Source organism: Melopsittacus undulatus (genome assembly GCF_012275295.1).
Source record: "Melopsittacus undulatus isolate bMelUnd1 chromosome W unlocalized genomic scaffold, bMelUnd1.mat.Z SUPER_W_unloc_5, whole genome shotgun sequence".
Taxonomy (NCBI): Eukaryota; Metazoa; Chordata; class Aves; order Psittaciformes; family Psittaculidae; genus Melopsittacus; species Melopsittacus undulatus.
The window spans coordinates 627,273-655,160 of NW_022993947.1; the positions used below are offsets into that span (position 1 = coordinate 627,273).

Consider the following 27,888-nt stretch of genomic DNA (forward strand, 5'->3'; position numbering starts at 1 on the left):
CTTTTGTGTAACAGCTCCAATGAAACTGTAGGTTACGGTTTGGGAAGTGAAGCATCTGAGAAGAGCCACTGGTTGACCACAAAGTTGTTCTGTGAAGTTTCCCTTGGTGGCCAATTTACTAAGAGTATCTTCATACAAAAGATAAATCAGATGTACTGTACAGATGAGGTAACTCTTCTTTCTGTAACCAAGTAATTTTTACTGAAATTACATCTGTAGTCAAACTGACAGTTAATTATAATTAAGTGCTAAAGTGTATTTTCAGTGGAAAATCTTGTTTTGGTGTATTGTACATTGTTTTACAGGGCCTGAGCCCATCTCTAATTAAAGTCAGAGGAGAAGGACCCCACTTTTCTTCCATGGGACATGATTCCAAAGCATCTTGACAATACCTCTTTGCTTTGTTATCCATCGATAACAGATACACTTCTATCTGTGACCTGTACTACTGAGTTAAAATAAAATCCTGCTGATGTGAAGGTGAACTGCTTACATAAAGTATTTCCTATAATCTCATTGTATTTAGATCACATGATACATAGCTTGCTTTGGGCATTTATTTTGTTGTAATTAACTCTGCATCCCTTTCAGCCAGCATAATAGTTTACACATAAAGTTTTAATTACACTGATTACTTTTTTGTGTTCAGTATGAACTACTTCTCCAAGGAGCTCTTAGGCTGTTGAGGGACCCCCTGCTCTCCATGTAACATGTATTGACCCAGTGAAAGCATGGGATACTTTTAAAAACTGCACCTTTGTCCTCAGGTGTTCATTTAAATTTAGGCTGGATGCATTTAACCTGGAGAGAGAAGCCTCATAGGTTTTTCATAGATTATGTGTATGGAAAAAATCCATCACCAAAAGTTTGCTGATGACACCAAGCTGTGTGGGTCAGTTGATACACTGGTGGACTGATGCCAACCTTAGGAAATTTAGCCATAACAAGTACAAGGTCCTACACCTTGGTCAGAGCAATCCCAGGCAGAACTAGAAGTTAAGCAAAGAAGAGATTCAGAGCAGCCCTGCGGAGAAAGACTTGGGGATGTGGGTTGATGAGAAAATGAACATGAGCTGGCTTCAGTGTGTGATTGCAGCTCAGAAAGCCAACTGTATCCTGGGCTGCATCAAAAGGAGCGTGACCAGCAGGTCGAAAGAGGTGATCCTACCCCTCTACTCTGCTCTTGTGTGACCTCACTTGGAGTATTGTGTACAGTTCTCGTGTCCTCAACATGAAAAGGACATGGAACTGTTGGAACAAGTCCAGAGGAGGGCCACGAGGATGATCAGGGGACTGGAGCACCTCCCATATGATTATAGGCTGAGAAAGTTGGGTCTGTTAAGCCTGGAGAAGAGAAGGCTGCATGGAGACCTCATAGCAGCCTTCCAGTATCTGAAGGGGGCCTTATAGGATGCTGAGGTGGGACTCTTTGCTATGGATTGTAGTGATTGGACAAGGGGTAATGGGTTAAATCTTAAACAGGGGAAGTTTAGATTGGATACAAGGAGCAAGTTCTTTACTGTAAGGGTGGTGAGGCAGTGGAATGGGTTGCCCAGGGAAGTTGTGAATGCTCCATCCCTAGTGCTATTTAAGGCAAGTTTGGACGAAGCCTTGGGTGATATGGTTTAGTGTGAGGTGTCCCTGCCCATGGAAGTGGGTTTGGAACTAGATGATCTTAAAATCCTTTCCAACCCTAACTGCTCTATGGTTCTATGATTCTATGACTGTTTTTTGGGAAGGGTTAGAGAAACAGTGATGGTGAGAACAGGTGCTTTTTTAACAAAAGGCAACATGAACTGTATTGATTTGGTCTTTATTTGTCCTTATGTTTCTCCAGTTTGTGTACCTAATAGATGTGAACACTTTTCAAAGATTGCAGAATACTTCTTTGTAAATTTTTTAATTATTATTATTATTTTTCTTTTCTCAGGGACTATTACAGAATTTCACTGGTGGCTGCTACTCTCCATAAAACCATAGTGCTGGAAAGTATTGGTGCCATTACTGAACAGAGTTAGTCTTCAGAGGCAGGGGCTTGCTTCTGGGGCTCACCAAGCTGTGCTCTCCTAGGGGATCACTGCAACTGAAGTCTTGGGAAGCAAGTTGTTGTGTCGTGAAAGGGCTTTTGAAGATGCCAAAGGTTTAAATACACAAAGCCACAATTTGCCATCACTCATCTAGCTCAATCCAACTGCAGCTGCCAGAAAGATGGACATTTTTGTGAAGTTTAAGTAACCACAATAGCTGCAGTTTATGTTCCAGGTTTTGTACAGATGTGTTAAGGGAATCTCAGAGTAGACATTACAGAGTAGATCTGTGCTGTGGTACACACTCAAAGTAAAAGCAGATGAGATGGCTTATTGTTTGTTATGCAAGGAAAAAATGCTGCTGATAAAAATGTACTCTGGAATTATCCTTTTCATTTTTCCACCCTCAGCAGAGCTGAAATGAGTTTCATTTTATGTGCCTTTTAGTTTGGGGAATTTAAAGGAGGTGTTCTCAATTATATGACTCTGTAGGGCTGTTGGTTAATGAAGTTTTGAAAGATTCAAGATCACATTTTGCACAGTTCAACAAACTTCTTTCTTAGAAATGCATAGCAGGGAGAGTTCCTCTCTCTGTGAACTGCTATATATTAGACTTTTATATATGCTGAATTTATTTTCGTATTGGCACATTTTATGTAAGAAATAAATAGCAGAATTAGGTATAAGTTGTTGTTGGAATAAGGAAAGGACTCTAAATAAAGCTTTATGAACTAGATCATTAACTTTAGAATAATACCATAATCTTTAAGAGCAGTGAATCCTTTTTATATTGTTTCTAGTTACCTTAGATCAAACATACTTTTATTTTAAGAGAAATGTATTGGGACATTAATGGGAATACATTACCTTAACGCTTGCTGTGTAATCTTCTGCAAAACCCTTATAATACAGGCAGACACAGGGACTGTGAGAATGAAAGCCTTAGGCCCATTGTAGGAGAGGATCTGGTTTGAGACCATCTTAAGAACCTGAATGTTCACAAGTCCATGGGACCTGATGAAATCTATCCGCAGGTCCTGAAGGAGCCGGCGAATGAAGTTGCTAAGCCACTGTCCATCATATTTGAAAAATCATGGCAGACAGGTGAAGTTCCTGACGACTGGAAAAAGGGAAATATAACCCCATTTTCAAGAAGGGGAAAATAGATGACTCAGGGAACTAAAGACCAGTCATTCTCACCTCTTTGCCTGGCAAAATCTTGGGAGCAGATTCTCCTGGAAGGCATGTTAAGGCACATGAAAAAAACAAGGTGCTTGGTGACAGCCAGCATGGCTTCATTAGGGGGAAATCCTGCCTGACCAATTTGGTGGCCTTCTATGATGGGGCTACAGAGAACTGATGGACAGGGGTAGAGTAGTTGACGTCATCTACCTGGACTTGTGCAAAGCGTTTGACACTGCCTCGCATGACATCCCTGTCTCTAAATTGGAAAGACATCAATTTGATAGGTGAACCACTCAGTGGATAAAGAACTGTCTGGATGTCCACACGCAAAGAGTTGTGGTCAATGGCTCAATGTCCAGCTAGAGAGCAGAAACAAGTGGTGTCCCTCAGGGGTCAGTGTTGAGAGCGATTCAATTCTTTGTCAGTGACATGGACAGTGGGATTGCCTGCACCCTCAGCAAGTTTGCAAATGACACCAAGTTGTGTGGTTTGGTTGATACGCTGGATGGAAGGAATGCCATTCAGAGGGACCTTGACACGCTTGTGAGGTGGGCTGATGCCAACCTCATGAAGTTTAAGCATGACAAGTGCAAGGTCCTACACCTGGGTTGGGGAAATCCAGGAACAGCTACAGGTTGGGCAGTGTAGAGTTTCAGAGCAGCCCTGCAGAGAAAAACTTGGGTGCCGCAGAATGGACTCAGTCAGAGATCAATATGATCAGACAAAAAGCCATTTATTGCAAAGCATTAACTCCTTATATACTATTGCTTACACACACCTACAGCAATTTGGCATATCATGATTGGATACTTGTCTTGAAGACCCTTAGTGACTAACATATAATTGGTTAAGCACAGGTGTGAGAACTTGACCTCGAACGCTTGCCAACAGTCCACAGTTCTCATAAATCAGTGAATTCCAGCATCTTCTTATCTTGCTTGCTTAAGCTTCCTCAGGCCTCTCATGGCCTTGCTGTATCTTTCAGAGTTATTCAGAGTTCATGTACCGGATATTCATTCTCCTGTGAGAACACTGTCTCCACACTTGGGGGTGTTGGTTGATGAGAAACTTAACATGAGCCTGATAATTGTATAAATTTTAGGCTTCTTTATTGTAGAACACTTTGTGAGAATGATGGGCTTGTTCAGTCACTTGCATTTGTTCTGAAGTTTTTAGTTTAGAAATAAAAGAGAAAAAAAATACATTGAAGACGTGCAGGTAATCAATAGGGCAGACTGTTAAGTGGTTCCAACAGCATGTGTAGTGTAGTTCCAAAATTAATATTGTGGGATGAGAGAATTTTGCTTACTCCTGTAAAAACAACGCGTAGTATACTTTCCCACCCAAGATCCATATAAAACCCTGACAACACCCTTAAATGTAATTTATGGAGGTGACCTCTTTTTGCTTCCAATACTCCCTAGGAGGATTTCTGGTCTACCCGCTCCTTCATGGCCACCTGTCGTGGTTTAAACCCAGTCAACCAGAAATCACACAGTCTCTCTCTCCCCCCTCCCCCTCCCCCCCACTTCTTGCCCTCCCCCTGCTCACAGAGGGAAAAGAATACAACTCCTCACTCACCCCACCCCGCCTGACTGAGCACTGACCGATACCTAGTCCAACCTGGCAGAGAACTAGCCCTTCCGGGTAACTCTCATTTACATCCTGGGCATGATGTGCTGTGGTATGGAATACCTCTTTGGCTAGTATCCTGTCTCTGCTTCCTCCCAGCTTCCCCTCTTCCCTGGCAGAGCATGATGCTCATGAAGTCCTTGGTCAGTCTAAACATTTGAGCAGTAACTAAAGACATTGGTGTTATCAGCACTGTTCCCGGGCCAAAAGTCAAAACCACAGCGCTGCACCAGCTACTAAGGAGAAAAATGACTGATACTGCTGAATCTAGGACACCACCCACGCGCAGATTGGTTGAGAAATCATATTTTGTTAAGAAAAAACTTCAATAAGAATGTTATTTTTCTTCTTTGTTCAATTTTCTTCATTTGAAAGATATCTTTTGTTTGCTGTGCTTCAAATGCCGTACTTAAAAATACATCATTTGCAGCATATAGAAATTTAAATGGAATATGTCAATTTTAGATGAGGGGACTTGTCATTGTTCCATAAAGTACATACATATATTTTCTTCTGATTTGTGGTTCAAGAATTAAATTAAAATTAGTCTAATCACAAGAACATTTCTAAGCAAACACATTTAGATGGATGAGCTGTTCTTTGGTTTTTAAACCCTGTAGCAGAATTATAGTGTTCACCAGTGAAATGTATTTAGAGTAATCATTAATTAGCAGTAGTTCTTATATCTGTACCTTCATGTATGATAGGAATATAAATATTACTGGAGTAAATTGTCACAAGTTGAGTGCCTTTGGATGTGAGGAAGATTATCTTGGTTCTGTGTCTTTTCCTGTGGCAGTAAAAGCATTACTCAGTGATGGTTCAACATGCTGTTGATAATGTCACACTCATTGCAACCTGCACAGTCTATCCCTGTTAGTCTTTGCAATAATCATGAACAGAATTATGAATCTCATAAGGCAAAATGTGGCAAGTATCTAGTATGAGAATCTTTCCATGTGCATACCGCATCCTCTCGGAAATCTACATGATTTAAAGCAACTGTTATTGATAGACAAGTTTTCTTGTGTTTCTTTTTAATGGGTTTTGATTTTTGCATCTGTTTTAAGTTAAATGGTTCTTCATGCATTTCTGATTGTGGTTGTTCACAAGCTGCTTTCTCTGTTGCTTTCCCTGTAGGTGTTGCAGGGTGCTCAGCTGATAGCTGTTGCTTCTGCTGAGCCTGCCTCAGGGGATGTTGATGTTTCTCCACTCCAAGGGAGTGATATCCAAGTCCAGTATGTGCAGCTGACACCAGTGAGAGACGACTCTGTGACTAATCAAGTATGTATATATTATCTTTTCTCCATTTGAGTGTGCTTAACTTGATTGAAACCTCTGTTAGATAAACTGTACATCTACCCACAAATACTGAGATCCCAATGAGTTTATGATCCTGTTCTCAAACAGTAAAACCCCCCCCGCCGCAGAATGGACTCAGTCAGAGATCAATATGATCAGACAAAAAGCCATTTATTGCAAAGCATTAACTCCTTATATACTATAGCTTACACACCCCTAAAGCAATTTGGCAAACCATGATTGGATACTTGTCTTGAGGACCCTTAGTGACTAACATATAATTGGTTAAGCACAGGTGTGAGAACTTGACCTCGATCAATCATTACTCCCTCTACACAGTCCCACATGCAGAGCATGGCACAAGGACCTTGTGAAGACTATCAGGAAACCAGCTCCGAGGAGCATCACTGCAGTGCGGTGTGGCAGGCTCAACCTTAGCAGGCGTCCCCGCAGAGGCTCTGCCTCCCTCACTTCGCATGAGGCTTGGGCTTTTATACTGACCAAAATGCACACTCATTCCGACACAGGTGGCCAGCCTATGTCGGAAGAAGTTGCCAGCAATATCTATAAAGGTTTCCAAGGGTTGATAGAAACATGGACATACTTATATTTAACAACTTCTAGTACATGAGTATCACAGAGAGACTGCATCAAAGGAGTTGTATATGGGGTCCCAACTCCACGATCTGACACATTCTGCCCGATACCCCTGATAAGAGCATACAAGAGACCTTCCCATCTCGGGTGGGAAGCATACACACCATGGGAAACTACGCAATACATCTGCATCCCCTACCCATCTCACTTCTCCCTTTTCAGCTACCCATTTATCATGAGGATATGGGGGATATAAATCAGGCTTCTTTTCCGGATGAATAGGCTCCAGGTCAAAAGCACCATCCAGGTCAGCATTGGCATTATCAGGCGTCAGAATCTCAGGAGCAGCAACAGCAAACTGATGAACATGCACAGGCTCCTTGTCGGGGTCAATAGGGCCTGAATCAAAAGGATCATCTTCATCTCCGTCCTCAGTCTTCACTGCTGTGGTGGCAACCGGCGGAGGTTTGGGGGGGGCGCGCTGGTCTCCATGATCTCATTTTTTTACTTTAACATCTCTAAAACAGTTCTCCAAATTACTAACAAACTTTTCACAGCATCATTGCCTTTCGTAGCTGCATTCCACAGCTTAACTCCTGCCCCACTCCACAAGGATATCTCAAATACGGTAGACTCATCAATCTCTGGGTAACGTCTTCAACCATTTCAACATTAACTTTAAGTCTGTCTCTTTAAGGGTTGCTCCCTTCACCTTAAGAAGGACTGAAAACATCCATAAATCAAAGGCTTCTTCCTTAGCAATTTTTTCACAAGTCGTGAGATTAAAAGCTTCGCAGACTCCCACAATTAACTCCTTACTCCAGAGCAACAATCTTTTTAGCATAGCTTCATCATAGTCTGTCCCTCTCACAGAGAGGATATGTTGGAAGAGCTTAAGTATTACTCCTTCTTTACTTAACTGTTTTCCCATCCTGAAGATCCCTTCCAACCGTCCGGCTGCTCACCTTATTTGCACTGTGCAGTGTCTTCCGGGCTCACAAGGCTCCGATCCGAGGATTCCCTCCTCCGAGGCTTCTGCCTCCCGATCTTGGTCCAGCCAGATCGATTCCAGCCAATTTCTTCACGGCCCAGCAATTCACACCCTCTTCCATTTCAATGTGAACTTATAGAGGGTCCCTGTTCGGGCGCCATTTGCCGCAAAACGGACTCAGTCAGAGATCAATGTGATCAGACAAAAAGCCATTTATTGGAAAGCATTAACTCCTTATATACTATTGCTTACACACACCTACAGCAATTTGGCATATCATGATTGGATACTTGTCTTGAGGACCCTTAGTGACTAACATATAATTGGTTAAGCACAGGTGTGAGAACTTGACCTCGAACGCTTGCCAACAGTCCACAGTTCTCATAACTCAGTGAATTCCAGCTTCTTCTTATCTTGCTTGCTTAAGCTTCCTCGGGCCTCCCACGGCCTTGCTGTATCCCTCGGAGTTATTCAGAGCTCATGTACCAAATATTCATTTTCCTGCGAGAACACTGTCTCCACAGTGCTGGTCCCATGCAGTTAATAAAGCATATAGGCATCAGGTAGTGAGAGATGTTTCTCATGCTGCTATCCTCACTCCAGGCCTGGGAAATTCTCAGATTTCCCTCCCACGGACTTTCTCCTGGGTCTCTTCCTCGTGTCTGTCCTCCCTTCTCTGCTAGCACCTCTGATAGGGAGGAAGGAGGTTACGGAGTGCAGTTCTACATGTCGGCATCCGTCTCTCCCAAAAATGGCAGCTACCAGAGGAGTCACTTTTCAGGGACACTTCGCAATGTGTTAGGTTTTAATATTCTACTTAACCACGGGGATTTATACAAAGCTGAAGAGAAGCAGAAAAGGAATGTTGTGTGAAAGGAAAACCAGACAATATGAAAAATAAGTTTGCCATAAGTATTTCCTCAGTTTACACAAACTCAAAACTAAGGTTCTATTAATGATTTGGAGAAACCAACTTAGTATTTGCATTGCAGTCAATTGCTGAGGTGAGTAGCTCAAGAGAAGATACCTTCAACACTTTATTAGGGGGAAGCTTAGCATCCAGGAGCTTCAATTCAGAGTGGCAAGAAGCCACTGAGGGAGCCTTAAGTACTCGACAGGACTTGCTCAGGAGCTGGCAGCTCAGCTGACTCTAGCAGCTCACTCACAGGAGGCAGCGCTAGGAGGGACAGTGGCAGATTTAAATCGGTCCTCATCAACTGTCACCAGTCAATTGCTGAGGTGAGCAGCTCAAGAGAGGACACCTTCAACACCTAAGCGAGGGGAAGCTCAGCGTCCAGGAGCATCAATTCAGAGTGGCAAGAAGCCACCGAGGGAGCCTCAAGTCCTCGACAGGACTTGCCCAGGAGCTGGCAGCTAAGCTGATGCAAGCAACTGACTCACAGGGGGCAGTGCCAGGAGGGATGGTACCAGCCCTGACTGGTTAAAAACCTGCCTCAGTGAGTGTGAGCAACCAGGAGCACGGTGTGGCATTTGCGTGGGCAGGGTGAGTGGGATGGTGAGCACGCACCTCACGAGCAGGGCCTGGTCTAGGAGCTCTGCTCTGGCTGCCATGGTGGTGGCCAGTGTAGGTACCTAGACAGCCTATGAGAGGAGAGGCTGCAGCGCAGAGTTCAGGGTGTAGAGTGCCTCCACTGGTCTCTTGAGGCAAGGGTGCATAGTGGGCAGGGCTGCACTTGGTGCACCCTGGTGGAGATCCTCCTGCAGCAGGTAGCTGAGCTGTGGGACACTGTCAATAGGCTGAAAGATGTCAGGGAAGCTGAGAGTGTTATAAAAATTTCGTCTTAGCCACGTTCTGGTCCAATTAATTTTATTTACAATTGATTAATATCGAGAGGCAATATGTAAGCAGCGCTGGGTGTGCCTGGGAGTCTCTGCTCCACCAAGGACGCACACCGGGATCTTTGGGGTATAGTCTCTTATACTTCTCAGTCATGGGTTTTAGCCAGTCCTGTTGTCTTCTTTACCCGAATGTCGACGTGGCCCCTTTTCTTTGTTCTTTTCTTGTTTGCTGGGGTCATTCTCCGGTGAAGATGTTGCTGAACTTTCTTGGTAATGTATTAACAGAAAAATGCTTACAAGCTTAACCGTAGTCTTAACATTTTGTTCTATACCTTATATGGTTATTTGCCTAGTACCCAAGTTTGCAACATCCTGTAACAAAATGTATCCCCTGGTTATCTAACCTCCTTAAGCCAGTCAAACCCTTAAAGGGAAGCACCCTTTGAAAAACAAAGTGATTGATTAGGAGAGATTATCCCCTTTGTTTCTCCTTCCCTTTCATCATTTGTATTGACAGGAGCACTTATGGTAATCTTGGTCACAAAGGAGGGCTGGTTTCACACAAAGTACAATGGCAACAAGGACTCCTAAGTTTCTGACATCATCATCATCATCATTCCTGTATATTTCACAAGAGGAAGCAGGACTGCTTGCCCCAGGCCCAAACTGAGCAGGGGCCACAAGGTCCATCGTAGCCCATGCAGGAAAGAAGGAGGCCATTAACCCAGGAAGCTGGGAAATAGTAACAAAAAAACCCCCAACAATAAAAGGAAGAAGAGGACAATTAAAAGCAAGGGTCTTCCTCCTAAATTTGATGTCCTCACCCAGAACCGCTTTGCAGTTCTGCAAGGGGCTAAAGAGGAAACACACACTTCACAACATGAACAGCCAACTGATGCACTGATAAAGAAGATCACTACTGGTGCTGTCAGGAAAAAGCAGTGGATCATAGTAGTAGGTGACTCTCCTTTGAAAGAAACAGAGGCACTCATCTGTCAGCCTGACCCAGTCTCAAGGGAGGTGTGTTGCCTACCAGGGGCACAGATCAGGAGTGTTGAAGTGAGGCTGTCTGGTCTATTAAGTCCAACTGACTATTACCAGTTTCTAGTGGTAAGTGCAGCAGGAGGGCTAGGAGACCTCCATGGATAGAAAAGGAGGTGCTGAGGAAACTTAGAGGGAAAAAAGAGGCTTATAAAAGGTGGAAGCAAGGACAGGCAGCCTGGGAAGAATACAGGGATGTTGTCCAGGAAGCTAGGGACCAGGTTAGGAAAGTTAAGGCCAAGTTAGAATTAAACTTGTCTAGGGATGTGAAAGATAACACGAAGGGACTCTAAAGGTACATTGCAAATAAAAGACAGACTAGGGACAATGTGAGTCCTCTCCAGAAGCTATCAGGAGAACCAGCTACCCTGGATTTGGAGAAGGCTGAGGTTCTTAATGACTTCTTTGCCTCGGTCTTCACTGGCAAAGGCTCTGACCACACCACCCAAGTCTTGGAATGCAGACACAGGGACTGTAGGAATGAAAGCCTTAGGCCCATTGTAGGAGAGGATCTGGTTTGAGACCATCTTAAGAACCTGAATGTTCACAAGTCCATGGGACCTGATGAAATCCATCCGCAGGTCCTGAAGGAGCTGGCGAATGAAGTTGCTAAGCCACTGTCCATCATATTTGAAAAATCATGGCAGACAGGTGAAGTTCCTGACGACTGGAAAAAGGGAAATATAACCCCATTTTCAAGAAGGGGAAAATAGATGACTCAGGGAACTAAAGACCAGTCATTCTCACCTCTGTGCCTGGCAAAATCTTGGGAGCAGATTCTCCTGGAAGGCATGTTAAGGCACATGAAAAACAACAATGTGGTTGGTGACAGCCAGCATGCCTTCACTAAGGGGAAATCCTGCCTGACCAATTTGGTGGCCTTCTTTGATGGGGCTACAGAGAACTGATGGACAGGGGTAGAGCAGTTGACGTCATCTACCTGGACTTGTGCAAAGCATTCGACACTGTCCCACATGACATCCTTGTCTCTAAATTAGAGAGACATCAGTTTGATAGGTGGACCACTCGGTGGACATCCCTGGCAGTGTTCAAGGCCAGGTTGGACAGAGCCTTGGGTGGCATAGTTCAGTGTGAGGTGTCCCTGCCCATGGCAAGGGGTTTGGAACTAGGTGATCTTAAGGTCCTTTCCAACCTTATTTCTTCTATGATTTTTTCATTACTCTGATTTATATGAATATTTCAATAAATTTGGGGGGGCTAAAATTATGGTTATTGAGATGGTATTTTCATTATTCTGAGTTGTGTAGATAGTTCAATACTTTTTATTTTCTAAGATTATGGGTATTGATCGATATCATTACAGAAAAATATCTTATGTGAAAGGAAAGATCTTATATGAATGGAAAACAGGCAGGCTGTAGTGACGTTTTCATCTGTTTTCATATGTTTCTTTGTCAAGGTACTGAGATGTTCTCAATGATTTTGTACCTATTTTAGAATCATAGAATCATAGAATAGTTAGGGTTGGAAAGGACCTTAAGATCATGTAGTTCCAAACCCCCTGAAATGGGCAGGGACACCTCACACTAGACCATATCACCCAAGGCTTCATCCAACCTGGCCTTGAACACTGAAAGGGATGGAGCATTCACTACCTCCCTGGGCAGCCCATTCCAGTGCCTCACCACCCTCACAGTAAAGAATTTCTTCCTTATATCCAATCTAAACCTCTGCTGTATAAGTTCTAACCCATTATCCCTTGTCCTGTCACTACAGTCCCTAATGAATAGTCCCTCACCAGCATCCCTGTAGGCCCCCTTCAAATACTGGAATGCTGTTATGATGTCTCCATGCAGCCTTCTCTTCTCCAGGCTGAACAGCCCCAACTTTCTCAGCCTATCTTCATACGGGAGGTGCTCCAGTCCCCTGATCATCCTCGTGGCCCTCCTCTGGACTTGTTCTAACAGTTCCATGTCCTTTTTATGTTGAGTACTCCAAGTGAGGTCTCATGAGAGCAGAGTAGAGGGGCAGGATCACCTCCTTTGATCTGCTGGTCACGCTTGTTTTGATACAGCCCAGAATACGGTTGGCTTTCTGGGCTGTAAGCGCACACTTCTGGCTCATGTTCATTTTCTCATCTACCAACACCCCCAAGTCCTTCTCTGCAGGGCTGCCCTGAATTTCCTTTTTGCCCAACCTGTAGCTGTGCTGGGATTGCTCTGACTCAGGTGTAGGACCTTACACTTGTCATGGTTAAACTTCATGAGGTTGGCATCAGCCCATCTCACAAGCGTGTCAAGGTCCCTCTGAATGGCATTCCTTCCCTCTAGCGTATGAACAGAACCACACAGCTTGGTGTCATTGGCAAACTTGCTGAGGGCACTCTTAATTCCATTGTCCATGTCAGCGACAAAGATATTAAACAAGACCGGTCCCAAAGCCAGACTGGATGCTACGCTCTAGACAAATTCTGTGCTTGAAATGCCCAAAATGTGAACTTATTTAATGTCAGAAAACAAGATACTAGTTTTTTGACCTTTCTTGAAAGCTGTGTCTTTGGAAGCCGTTGCACTTGGAAGCTGAAGGTTGGAGTGAGGGTATTTCAAACAAATCCTTTCTCTTACCACAGCTGAAGCTTGTTTTGATGTTTTGATAGCATTATCACTTACAGCAGCTTGCAAAATTTTGAAATTTGGATTAATTCTGTACTGAAACTCATATGCTGGTTGTTGTTATATTTGAAAAATAGCTTTCCAAATCGAAAGTGTGCTTCTAATCCTTTTGGGCAGTTTTCTACTTCTGGTCTAAATGTTGGATAAATATTCAGTATTGCTGTTGTTGTTATTATTTGATAATTATAGTTCTTCAATACAGTTTTCCTCTAATGGGAAAGAAAAAATTGGTCACTTAAAGAGTTACCTGCTGTCAAGTTTATCAGTCTCAAAGAATTATTCACCACTTTGGCATTAATGTATTGCACAATTAAGTAAAAACCAAGTAACCTATAAAGTTGAACAGGAAAACGTCTTGTACCTGTGTGCAATTCCTGGCAGCAAGGCAAAGGTGAAGGGAAATAATTTGACAACAAAACCTTATGTCTTGTGTTCAGCTGTAGCAATCATTTTTCTCCTTAGTAGCTGGAGCAATGCTGTGTTTTTGACTTTAGTCTGGGAACAGTGTTGGTAACACACTGATGTTTTTAGTTGTTGCTAAGTAATGTTTATACCAATCAAGGACTTTTCAGTCTCATGCTCTGCCAGGGAGGAGGGGCACAGGAAACTGGGAGGAAGCAGAGGCAGGACACCTGACTCAAACTAACCAAAGAGGTATTCCATACCACAGGACGTCATGCCCAGTACATAAACTGGGGGCAGTTACCAGGAAGGCCAGATCGCTGCTCAGGTTGGGCTGGGTATTGGTTGGCAGGTAGTGAGTAATTGTACTCTCTCTCCCCTTGTTATTTCCCTTATCATTATTATTATTGGTGGTAGTAGTAGTTTTGTATTGTACCTTAGTTACTGGACTGTTCTTATCTCAACCCGTGGGAGTTACGTTCTTTCGATTCTCTTCCCCACTTCCCGTGAGAAGGGGGGGGAGTGAGTGAGTGGCAGTATGGTTCTGAGTTACCGGCTGGGCGTAAACCACAACACCTTAATTTAGGAGCAATGCTTTATAATTTTGAAACTCCAATGTTTTCTTTTGCATAAATATGTTTGGACTGTAAAGTGAGTCCTAAAGATGGTGAAATTTTGTTGAGTTTCCACCCTTGTGGTGTTGTGCATCATCCTGCATATCCTAGGCTGAGAGTATAAAGCAGGGCTTCAAGTAGGACTTTTTCATAACAGAAGTACTGCCACAGAAATAATTCTGTATTCAGGGTGTTACATAAAGCATCTATTAGATGTTTTTATGGAGGGAAAATCCATCAAGGGCAGATCTCTGAAATCTGTGGGAGTGAATGGGAAAATATCATTAAATGCTTGCCCTTTCCTTGGAATTTAGCTGTGCTTGTGATGCTCGCTGCTGTCAGGGGAAGGCTTATTGGGTGTCATGGGCTTTATCCAAGCCAATACAGCTGATCTTAAATGCTATTCATCTTACAGCTCTTAGGATGTAGTTTGGGTCATAATCTAGTTCTCCTTATTCTAACTAATTTGTCCAAAAAGACAGTTTGCTATGGGATTATCCTTTCACAGCCTTGTCGGACTTGTGGTAGGCAGTGATTTTATTATTTTTTAAGGAGACTTCCTCTGAGAGCTGACATCAATTGTTTTTGCTTTAAATTCCTTCATGAAGGACCGTGTTTGTTTATAAAGTGAATAGAATCAGGCCTGTAGGAAGAATTTTGTTTGAGAAAGAAGTTCACTATAGTAGCACTATTCTCATTTTACACAAAATAGAGAAAGACTGCAGTGGGTAAAATCAGCAGTTTTAGACTGTATCCTGCACCAGCTGGGGAAATTCCAAGCACAGGCCAAACAGGTAATTTTACTTCCCTTACCTACAGTAGTTCTGTCACTCAGGGACATCCTACTGTATTTTCTGTGATCACCTTTGGTGGACTTTCTGTCCATAACACTCCATACCCCTGAGCTGTTAGCATATGCATCATGCTGGGACAAGTCCTTCTACAGCTTTGGCACATGTTGTGCCAGATATGAGTTTTATTTTGTTTCTTTTTAGAGCTGCTTCTTTTTGGGGAAGAGAGAGGGAATAATTGTTTTCTATTTACTCTCTTCATGCTACTCATGATTTTATAGATCCCTATCATGGTTTTATTATTTCAGCCTTCTCTTTCCAGCCTGATGGGCATTAGTCTACTTAGTCTTCATGTGGATTCTTTGTTATTTTTGGTGTCTTCGTAAGTGTATTCTCATTTTAACTCTCTCAAACAGCTGATATCCATGCAGATTTTTCACTGGTTTATCTATGAAAACTTTGTGTTGGTATATGTTCACATCCCTTGGCTACATCAGTGGAAAGCACTGTTGTATTGATTTACTGATGTTTCCTTTTGCAGGGCACTGATACCCTTCAGTCAACAATCCAGACAGAAATGCAGATAGAACATGGAGCAATCCAAATCCAATAAGAACTGTGATAAGCTGCAACAACAGAAATGTGGATGACCCACACCAGAAGTTAAGTGTTGTCATCTTTGTGCAATGACAGAAGAATGGAAATGCCCTCTAGACGAATGGTCACACCTTGAACACCTTCTGCAAATCAGTGTTCTGATGATCTGGTTGTCTTCACCTGGAATAAATGAGACCCATTTACTTAAATTGGAGCTATGTCACTACATCAGTTGAGCATCTGGCCTTCAGAAAAATTAAATTGCCTGCCCTTACATATACTTAAAGAGGGGGAAAAAAATCTTTCAGAAAGTGGGAAAGTAATGAATCCAAACTGTGAGACTAAATCAGTGTTTCATCCTATTCATTTCTTCAGTGAAATACGCTGTTTGAATGTCTTCAGATATCTTAGGAAGTGTATTGCTCCTTTGCAATACTTGCTTTCCCACATATAGAAGCTCAAGAGCTCAAATATTTTTAACTGTTTAAACAGCTTTTTTATTAGTATTAGCCTTTTGCTGGTGTTTTCTGTTCAGTGTAACGAAAACTGTATTTGCAGAAGGCTAACAATTTTGTTTGTACTGTTGCTTAACTACTTTTTTAGGAAAAAAGGCTTTTATATACTGTAAATATGCATTTCTAATGAAAAATAAATGTGCATTTATGAATAGCACAGCTTTAAGTTGCTCTTTGCCATAGGAATTAATATGGTTTGCCTGGACTGTGCTGTAAGAGTGGTTAATGGGGCAGATTCTAGCTGGAGGTCTGTGACTAGTGGAGTCCCTCAGGGGTCGGTGCTGGGACCAGTGCTGTTTAATATTTTCATCAACGACCTGGATGAGGGAACTGAGTGTACTCTCAGCAAGTTCGCTGATGACACTAAATTGGGAGGAGTGGCTGACACACCAGAAGGCTGTGTTGCCATTCAGCGAGACCTGGACAGGCTGGAGAGTTGGGCAGGGAGAAACTTGATGAAATTCAACAAGGGCAAGTGTAGAGTCTTGCATCTGGGGAAGAACAACCCCATGTACCAGTGCAAGTTGGGGGTTGACCTGCTGGAAAGCAGTGAAGGGGAAAGGGACCTGGGGGTCCTGGTGAATAGGAGGATGACCATGAGCCAGCAATTTGCCCTTGTGGCCAAGAAGGCAAATGGCATCCTAGGGTGCATTAGAAAGGGTGTGGTCAAGAGAGGTTCTCCTCCCCCTCTGCTCTGCCCTGGTGAGGCCACATCTGGAATATTGTGTCCAGTTCTGGGCCCCTCAGTTCAAGAAGGACAGGGAATTGCTTGAAAGAGTCCAACGCAGAGCCACAAAGATGATGAAGGGAGTGGAGGGCCTCCCTTATGAGGTGAGGCTGAGGGAGCTGGGGCTCTTTAAGCTTGGAGGAGACTGAGGGGTGACCTCATCAGTGTTTACAAATATGTAAAGGTTGGGTGTCAGGATGATGGAGCTAGGTTTTTTTTCAGTGCTATCCAGTGGTAGGACAAGGGGCAATGGGTGTAAACTGGAGCATAGGAGGTTCCACGTTAACATCAGGAAGAACTTCTTTACTGTGAGAGTGACAGAGCACTGGAACAGGTTGCCCAGGGAGGTTGTGGAGTCTCCTACGTTGGAGATATTCAAGGCCCACCTGGACAAGTTCCTGTGTGATGTACTCTAGGTTACCCTGCTCTTGCAGGGGGATTGGACTAGGTGATCTTTCAAGGTCCCTTCCAACCCTTGGGATTCTGTGATTCTGTGATTTGAGGATCAATCCTATTTGACAAACTCTCCTGTCAGACTGAGAAGTAAGATTAAGTCCTTAAAGATATCTGTCTTAGATTGTGTTGTTATCTAAATTTCCAGTACAAAAAAAAAGTAGTAGTTAAACTTTTGAGTCTGCAAATCCTGTTTTATACAGTGAATTTATTAAATAATTCTTTTTTAAAATGTGAACAATTCTGAGCTCTCCCTTTTTGTTCATCCTATCTCCTTTGTCCAGCCATTTGTGGCAATACATCAGTTTGAGATTCGTCCATAAAAAGCTGGGCTTCAGAAGTCTGATACCTGCCATTATCCAACATCCAACAGCAAGGTGAAATCCTCTCTCCACTGAAACTTATGGGAAACTTGATTCTGGTTTCCAGAAAGTGATATTTTCATATGTACTAAGCTTGAGTGGAAAGGATACACATTTGCTAGAACCTGCTTATCTTAATCATGCACATGTTAGGAAAATGTAGTTTACTGTGGGAGGTGTTGCTTTGCATTTGTTTTTCAGCTAACTTGCTATATGGTTATTGTCAATATATGGCTCATAATGCATTTAATGTATTAATCATTGCGGCATAGCCACAAATTCTACATCATTGAATTCAAGATAATATTTACTCATTGTCGTGGTTTAAAACCCCACCTCAGTCTCCCGCAGTACCACACACCCCTTTCCCCCCCCCCACTTCCCCACTCCTGGAGGGATGGGGAGGAGAACCGGAGGAATACAACTCCCACGGATTGAGATAAAACCAATCCAGCAATTAAGGTATAACACAAATCACTACTGCTACCACTAATAAATCAATGTTAGAGGAAATAAACAAGGAGAGAGAATACGATACCACCCGCCGAAAAGAGCCCAACCCGGAATAGGAGCTAACCCCCCCCCTTCCGGCCAACTTCCAGTTACCTCCCCGAGCATGACATGCTGTGGTATGGAATACCTCCCCGACTAGCCCAGGCCAGATGCCCTATCTCTCCCTCCTCCCGGCCTCCCCTCCTCCCTGGCAGAGCATGAGCTCAGAAAAGGCCTTGGACAAAACCAAACATTTGAGCAGTAACTCAAAACATACGCGCCACCAGCAACTGCTCCCAGCCCGAAAGTCAAAACACAGCACTGCACCAGCTACCAAGAAGGAGAAAAAATGACTGCTACTGCTGAACCCATGACATTATCCACCCCTTATTCCATACCATTCACGTCATGCTCAGATCCCACATTTTCAATATACCATCATATAGATGTATATATATATACATCTGCATACACCCAGACAGATAGAAAAAAATAATTTCTTAATACATGGACCAATCCCTATAATGCTACAGAGTCCATTTGGTCCATGATGATAGTTTTGTAATAGTCTTTTGTAGCAGGAGAGTATGTGTGCAGTCCTGGATTGTTGCCTGCTGATGTTGATCATTCCTTTACTGCAGAACTCATCTGGTTCTATCAAAGTTCATTCTCTGTTGGGACGATGGTTAGAGGGAAGTCAGGGCCAGTCGCTGGTGACCTGAAGACATCTAGTTGATGGACTATAAGAATATTACACAGCAAGCAACAACATATAATTAAGTTCATTGGCTGTTTTCCCCTAAAATCAGATCCCCTTGAGGTATACATCGGACTTCCCCATCTTCCCGCATTACCTACCAAGTATATCCGGGTCCTTGAGCAAAAGCAATCCCACAAGTGGGCTTGCCTTGGCCTGAAACAGGAGTAACCCAGACTGTCATCTCTAGCAAATTCCTCATGTGCACTACAGGAACCTTGTCCCCCTCTACAATAGGTAAAAGTTCTGACTGGGCTGGGCCAGCCCTGTTAGCAGATCCTCTGGTGTTGACCAGCCAGGTGGCCTTTGGTAAATGTGTATCCCAATGCTTGAAAGTTCCCCCACCCATTGCTCTCAGTGTAGTTTTTAACAGCCTATTGTACTGCTGGATTTTCCCAGAGGCTGGTGCATGGTAGGGTATGTGATATACCCACTCAATGCCATGTTCTTTGGCCCAAGTGCCTATAAGGTTGTTCCGAAAATGAGTCCCATTGTCTGACTCAATTCTCTCTGGGGTGCCATGTCACCACGAAATCTGTTTCTCAAGGCCCAGGATAGTGTTCTGGGCAGTAGTGTGGGGCAGAACATATGTTTCCAGCCATCCTGTGGTTGCTTCCACCATGATAAGCGCATGGCGCATGCCTTGGCGGGTTGGGGGGAGTGTGATATAGTCAATTTGCCAGGCCATCCCATAATTATACTTCAGCCATCGTCCTCCATACCAAAGAGGCTTTAACCGTTTAGCTTGTTTAATTGCAACACATGTCTCACACTCGTGAATAACCTGGGCGATAGTGTCCATTGTTAAGTCCACCCCTCGATCACGAGCCCATTTGTACGTTGCGTCTCTGCCCTGAAGGCCTGAAGTGTCATGGGCCCACCGGGCCAAAAATAATTCCCCTTTATGTTGCCAATCTAAGTCCATCTGAGCCACTTCAATCTTAGCAGATTTATCCACTTGTTGGTTGTTGTGGTGTTCCTCAGTGGCCCGACTCTTAGGTATGTGGGCATCTACATGGCGTACCCTCACCACCAGCTTCTGCACCCAGGCAGCCATATCTTGCCATAATGCAGCAGCCCAGATGGGTTTACCTCTGCGTTGCCAGTTGCTCTGCTTCCATTGCTGCAACAACCCCCACAGGGCATTTGCCACCATCCATGAGTCAGTATAAAGATAGAGTACTGGCCACCTTTCTCGCTCAGCAATGTCCAGGGCCAGCTGGATGGCTTTCACCTCAGCAAACCAACTCGATTCACCCTCTCCTTCAGCAGTTTCTGCAACTTGTCATTGAGGACTCCATAAAGCTGCCTTCCATCTCTGATGCTTTCCCACAATACGGCAGGACCCATCAGTGAACAAGGCATACTGCTTTTCACTTTCTGACAATTTATTATATGGTGGTGCCTCTTCGGCATGCATTACCTCCTCCTCTGGTGACATTCCAAAATCTTTGCCCTCTTGCCAGTCCATGACGACTTCTAGAATGCCTGGATGAATGGAATTTCCTATTCCAGCTTGTTGTGTAATTAGTGCAGCCCATTTACTCCAAGTAGCATCAGTTGCATGATCTGTAAAGGAGACCCTGCCTTTGAACATCCAGCCCAGCAGTGGCAAGCGGGGTGCCAAAAGGAGCTGTGCATCAGTGCCAATCACTTCCAAAGCAGCTTGAATTCCTTCATAGGCTGCCAGGATCTCTTTCTCAGTTGGGGTACAGCTGGCCTCAGATCCTTTGTATCCCAGACTCCAAAAACCAAGGGGTCGACCTCGAGTGTCCCCTGGAGTTTTCTGCCAGAGGCTCCAGGTAGGACCATTCTCACCAGCTGCTGTGTATAGTACATTTTTTAACATCTGTCTCAGTCCGGACTGGTCCAAGGGCTCCTGCATGAACTATCTCACGTTTAATTTGCTCAAGGGCTTTTTGTTGACCTGGCAGGAGGCAGGGCCCCACTAATAGTCATCATCATCACAATCTTGGACACCTAAGTCATGTTGAAAGGGATTATAGATTTTACCCATCAATCAGGGGAGCACATCACCTGGTTGCTCCGATGCTGGGGCAATGGGGCCGACAGTCAGGAACTGTCAACAAGTCGTAAGTGGTCAATGTTGTGATCACTATTATTAGAGGGGCCCTGCCTCCAGCCAGGTGGAGGTAGGGGACAATCGTATTTACTGGACTGTGTGGATCAAATGGCCTGGCACATCGGCCCCACAGAAGTATAAGGCTCTAGTAGATACCGGTGCACAGTGTACCCTGATGCCATCGAGCTGTCAAGGGGTGGAACCCATCTATATTTCTGGAGTGACAGGAGGGTCCCAAGAGGTGACTGTACTGGAGGCTGAAATCAGCCTGACTGGGAAGAAATGGCAGAAGCACCCCATTGTGACTGGTTCAGAGGCTCCATGCATCCTCGGCATGGACTACCTCAGGAGAGGGTACTTCAAAGACCCAAAAGGGTACCGATGGGCTTTTGGTATTGCTGCTTTGGAGACTGAGGAAATTGAGCACCTGTCCACCTTGCCTGGTCTCTCAGAGGATCCTTCTGTTGTGGGGTTGCTGAAAGTCGAAGAACAACAAGTGCCAATTGCGACCACAACAGTGCACCAGCGGCAACATCGCACCAATCGAGACTCCCTGATTCCCATCCATAATCTGATCCGTAGACTGGAGAGGCAGGGAGTGAACAGCAGGACCTGCTCACCATTTAATAGCCCCATATGGCCAGTGCGAAAGTCTAACAGAGAGTGGAGACTAACAGTAGACTATTGGGGCCTGAATGAATTCACACCACCATTGAGTGCTGCTGTACCAAACATGCTAGAACTGCAGTATGAATTAGAATAAAAGGCAGCCAAGTGGTATGCCACAACTGATATTGCCAATGCATTTTTTCTCAATTCCTTTGTCAGCAGAGTGCAGGCCACAGTTTGCTTTTACTTGGAGGGGTGTCCAGTTCACTTGGAACTGACTGCCCTGGGGGTGGAAACACAGCCCTACCATCTGGCATGGACTGATCCAGACTGCACTGGAACAGGGGCAAGCTCCAGAACACTTGCAATGCATTTATGACATTATTGTGTGGTGCGATTTAGTGGAAGAAGTCTTTGAGAAAGGGAGGGAAATAATCCAAAACCTGCTAAAAGCTGGTTTTGCCATAAAATGGAGTAAGGTCAAGGGACCTGCACAGGAGATTAAGTTTTTGGGAATAAAATTAAAAGATGAATGTTGCCAGATCCCCACAGATGTGATCAACAAGGAAACGGCAATGTCTCCCACAGCTGATAAGAAAGAAACACAAGCTTTCTTGGGTGCTGTGGGGTTCTGGAGAATGCACATCCCAAATTACAGTTCAATCGTAAGCCCTCTCTATCATGTGACCCGGAAGAAAAATGATTTTAATTGGGGCCCTGATCAACAAAAAGCCCTTGAGCAAATTAAACGTGAGATAGTTCATGCAGGAGCCCTTGGACCAGTCCGGACTGAGACAGATGTTAAAAAATGTACTATACACAGCAGCTGGTGAGAATGGTCCTACCTGGAGCCTCTGGCAGAAAACTCCAGGGGACACTCGAGGTCGACCCCTTGGTTTTTGGAGTCTGGGACACAAAGGATCTGAGGCCAGCTGTACCCCAACTGAGAAAGAGATCCTGGCAGCCTATGAAGGAATTCAAGCTGCTTTGGAAGTGATTGGCACTGATGCACAGCTCCTTTTGGCACCCCGCTTGCCACTGCTGGGCTGGATGTTCAAAGGCAGGGTCTCCTTTACAGATCATGCAACTGATGCTACTTGGAGTAAATGGGCTGCACTAATTACACAACGAGCTGGAATAGGAAATTCCATTCATCCTGGCATTCTGGAGGGCAAAGATTTTGGAATGTCACCAGAGGAGGAGGTGATGCGTGCCGAAGAGGCACCACCATATAATAAATTGTCAGAAAGTGAAAAGCAGTATGCCTTGTTCACTGATGGGTCCTGCCGTATTGTGGGAAAGCATCGGAGATGGAAGGCAGCTATATGGAGTCCTCAACGATAAGTTGCAGAAACTGCTGAAGGAGTGGGTGAATCGAGTCGGTTTGCCGAGGTGAAAGCCATCCAGCTGGCCCTGGACATTGCTGAGTGAGAAAGGTGGCCAGTACTCTATCTTTATACTGACTCATGGATGGTGGCAAATGCCCTGTGGGGGTTGTTGCAGCAATGGAAGCAGAGCAACTGGCAACGCAGAGGTAAACCCATCTGGGCTGCTGCATTATGGCAAGATATGGCTGCCTGGGTGCAGAAGCTGGTGGTGAGGGTACGCCATGTAGATGCCCACTTACCTAAGAGTCGGGCCACTGAGGAACACCACAACAACCAACAAGTGGATAAAGCTACTAGGATTGAATTGGCTCAGATGGACTTAGATTGGCAACATAAAGGGGAATTATTTTTGGCCCGGCGGGCCCATGACACTTCAGGCCATCAGGGCAGAGACGCAACATACAGATGGGCTCATGATCGAGGGGTGGACTTAACAATGGACACTATCGCCCAGGTTATTCATGAGTGTGAAACATGTGTTGCAATTAAACAAGCTAAACGGTTAAAGCCTCTTTGGTATGGAGGACGATGGCTGAAGTATAAATATGGGGAGGCCTGGCAGATTGACTATGTCACACTCCCCCCAACCTGCTAAGGAAAGCGCCATGTGCTTACCATGGTGGAAGCAACCATCCAATGGCTGAAAACATACACCATGCCTCACACCACTGCCCAGAACACTATCCTGGGCCTTGAGAAACAGATTTTGTGGTGACATGGCACCCCAGAGAGAATTGAGTCAGACAATGGGACTCATTTTCGGAACAACCTTATAGGCACTTGGGCCAAAGAACATGGCATTGAGTGGGTGCCGCGGAAAGGACTCAGTCAGAGACCAATATGATCAGACAAAAAGCCATTTATTGCAAAGCATTAACTCCTTATATACTATTGCTTACATGCACCTACAGCAATTTGGCATAACATGATTGGATACTTGTCTTGAAGACCCTTAGTGACTAACATATAATTGGTTAAGCACAGGTGTGGGAACTTGACCTCGAACGCTTGCCAACAGTCCACAGTTCTCCTCACTCAGTCAATTACAGCTTCTTCTTATCTTGCTTGTTTAGGCTTCCTCCGGCCTCCCACAGCCTTGCTGTATCCCTCTGAGTTATTCAGAGCTCATGTACCAAATATTCATTTTCCTGTGAGAACACTGTCTCCACAGTGTCTCCACAGTGTCTCCACTGTCTCCACTTCCCTTTTTAGTTTTATTAAAAGTTTTTTACAATTTGGTGTGTCTGTTCTATCACTGCTTGACTTGTATAACATAACAACCCACTACTCTTGGTAGCATTATTTCAGTAAGATTGGTCTGGTTTGAAGTCACTTGAAGTCACCTTAATAACACGTGGCATACCACTGAATCCTACACACCATGTAACAGGATGGACTAATGGGGATATAACAGCTGTGCTCAGTATACTTGTCCATTACCCATGGTCACAAATAATAGAACAGATATAACAAAGATTTCTGTCATTGCTATTTCTTTATGTTGTTGAGTTCTGGGGCTTTGTATATTTCGCTGGCAGTCAGTATGGTCCTGTTGATAGCTGTACACAGCTGAGCCTACCCTTTTCTCCTGGATAGCTCTCTGATAACAGTGGAGGCCATCCCTCACATCAAGGTCTGGCATGGCATGTGTCTCCACCGCTCTACGCCTGCTGGGTTGCAGCCAGCAGCAGAGCTAAAGGTTCTTCTTGGTGGCAGACACAGAGGCCAACCCAGTCTTGCCCTTGACTGTGGTAGCAGGCATTTGGTCAATCTCAGTCCTTGCACCTTGTTGTCAATGCAGAGTTTCACCTGCTTCACCCAGTAACAAGTCACTACTACAGCAAAGCACACATAGATTTACATTAGCAGAGTAACTATCACAGAGTGCAGCAGCTTGCTGAAGATGCCAATGGCAGCGAGGGACTAACCAAAGAAACTTCTTACCAGTGGAGTTCTCCCACCCTCTTAATTTGTTCCATTACTTGCTTTATAACACTACCATCATATTAGAATGTTTCTAGCTTTTACCTTAGCATTTTCTAGCAGCTGCTGCAAATTTGCATGTTCTAACATCTCTTTTACAAGTGACAATTCCATACAAAACCAGGTATAGTTTCTTATTAGCAACTGGCTAGTAAATACAGGTGGTTTTATATGCAAAATCCCAGCCTCTAATAATAGCTACTTTACAAGCACACATATTCAAGCTGTTACTTTTCAGTTGCCCTCAAGTGATGTTTTACAATCATTCGTTTCTCTCTATCTCATTATGCTTGGGGTTTTCATGGTCAGCTTATGTAGCTGATGCATTGGGTTCTTCCACTCATCTGTCCAGCTCATGGCAAGGCTTGACTAATTTTGCAGGCAGTTGCCGTGGACCTCTAGGTAGGAGGACAGAAATATACCACTTCCTCCGGGTTATCAGTTCTTGAGAAATAGACAGGTTAAAGTGACTCCTTAAAGCAGAAGCATTCTGATGCAAAGGGGATGTGAAGCGGCTGCAGAAGTAAACTGTACAGTGTTAACAGTCAAGTTTGCTGTAGCATTACCCTTTTTTTTTGATTACACATGCAGAATCAAAAGCAATACTTTCTAACCCCTACAGTTCAGACCATATTGTCTGGAAAACAAGCTTGAAGCAATATACATCAAAACTACAGCCATTAATAACAGCTAGAGTGAGTTAATTATTTAGCATGCATAAAATTCTTACCCAATAGGTGTAAAAACCTTTACATGAACCCAACAACAAATCAAAACAAAACAAAACAAAAAAAAATACACAGAACACTGTCTGCCCTCATCACACACACACACACACGCTTGGGATCCCACAAGCACACTTCACCCAACTACAATATTTGAAACACAAAATCCAGACAATCATTACTCCCTCTACACAGTCCCACATGCAGAGCATGGCACAAGGACCTTGTGAAGACTATCAGGAAATCAGCTCCGAGAAGCATCATTGCAGTGCGAGGTGGCAGGCTCAACCTTAGCGGGCGTTCCCGCAGAGGTTCTGCCTCCCTCACATCGCATGAGGCTTGGGCTTCTATATTGACCAAAATGCACACTCATTCCGACAGAGTTGGCCAGCCTATGTTGGAAGAAGTGGTCAGCTATATCTATAAAGGTCTTCAAAGGTCGCTGGAAACATGGATATACTTATATTCACTAACTTCTAGCTCATAAGCATCACAGACTGACTTTGTGCAAAAGGGTAACCTAACCCATAATCGTTGTTTATATTTGAAACACTCGTGAGAGACCCACAGTTCACAAGACCCATGTATTGGATAAATTATAGAATCACAGAATCCCAAGGGTTGGAAGGGACCTTGAAAGATTCAGTCCAACCCCCCTGCAAGAGCAGGGTAACCCAGAGTACGTCACACAGGAACTTGTCCAGGCGGACCTTGAATATCTCCAACGTAGGAGACTCCACAACCCCCCTGGGCAACCTGTTCCAGTGCTCTGTCACTCTTACAGTAAAGAAGTTCAGAGTTCATCCAGTTAACTCATTCAGCTGTTGACAAGGGTGTATCCCGGTTCTCCTTTGGTGCTTCTGGCTCTTTCCAGGGCTTCACCCACCGAGCTGGCACCCACCACAGGCCGGAGTCTGTAAATACACACATATATCCTCGACCACTTAATTTTACTTCCACAGGACCCTTCCAAATGCCAGTTTCCATGTCCTTGTATTGGACCAGGATACCCTGAGTCTTATTCATATAACCTGAGCCTAACGCCTGGCCATGTATTACAGCAGGATGGTCGTTAAAGTCTCCTGTTAGTCGCAAGAAATTCATAACATATACAGCTTTCTGTATTCTTGCTACCGGCGTAAGCCCTTCTTCCCCCTTTTTTTGTTTTTCCAATAACTGTTTCAGTGTTTGATGTGTTCGTTCAATGATAGCTTGTCCTGTAGGAGAATGAGGAATACCAGTAATATGAGAAATGCCCCAATTGCTCAAAAATTTAGAAAGTGTTGAAGAAGAATAGTAGGTGCATTGTCTGTTTTGAGCTGTAAAGGTACTCCCATAGCTGCGAAGCAGCCACGTAGATGCACAATTACATGGCGTGCTGTTTCACCAGCCAGGGGAGTGGCCCACACGAAGTGAGAAAAGGTGTCAATAGTAACATGGACATACTTCAGTTTTCCAAAAGAAGTCACATGGGTCACATCCATCTGCCAAAGCTGAAGAGGTTGAAGGCTTCGAGGATTAACCCCAAGGCCTATGCCCACTGCTTGGCCCTGACAGTCAGGGCAAGACTGTACAATACCTTGGGCATCTGTCAAGGACAGGCCGAACTGTCGAACCAACATTTTTGCTGATTGGTGGAAGAAGGCATGAGATGTCCGAGCTTGTTGAAAAATATCTACTGGTGGCCCTGCCCATGCTGGAGCAACTAATTTATCTGCCTTATCATTCCCGTTGCAAAGGCTTCCGGAAAGGCCTGAGTGGCTGCGTATATGCATAATAAAATATTCACAGTTACGACTATTTACAGGATTGTCATGGGTTCAGCCGTGGCAGTCATTTTTCTCCTTCTTGTAGCTGGTGCAGTGCTGTGTTTTGACTTCTGGGCTGGGAATAGTTGCTTGATAGTGAGCATGTTTTGAGGGTGTTTTTGTTCAAGGCCTTTGTTTTTGTTCAAGTGCCTTTTGTTCAAGGCACGTGTTCTGCCGGGGAGGAGGGGAGTCCGGGAGGAAGGAGAGACAGGACACCTGACCCAGGCTAGTCAATGAGGTATTCCATACCATAGCACGTGATGCCCAGGATGCATACTGGGAGAGAGAGAGCTGGAGGGGTAGAGCTCTAGAGGAAAATGGAGGAGGGAGCACACGGTGCTCGGCCAGGCAGGGTGGAGTGAGTTATGGGTCGG

At 44.4% G+C, this 27,888-nt stretch overlaps 1 protein-coding gene across 1 annotated transcript in view; it reads left to right on the plus strand.

Moving 5' to 3' along the window:
* Positions 1–16,367, plus strand: part of LOC117438289 (protein BANP-like) — a 167,044-nt gene extending 150,677 nt beyond the window's left edge. Inside the window, exons 12-13 of the mRNA XM_034073821.1 lie at positions 5,985–6,128; positions 15,557–16,367. Of these exons, the coding sequence (XP_033929712.1) occupies positions 5,985–6,128; positions 15,557–15,628 (216 nt within the window). The 3' untranslated portion in view covers positions 15,629–16,367. The remainder of the gene's footprint in view (positions 1–5,984; positions 6,129–15,556) is intronic.
* Positions 16,368–27,888: the final 11,521 nt, after the last annotated feature.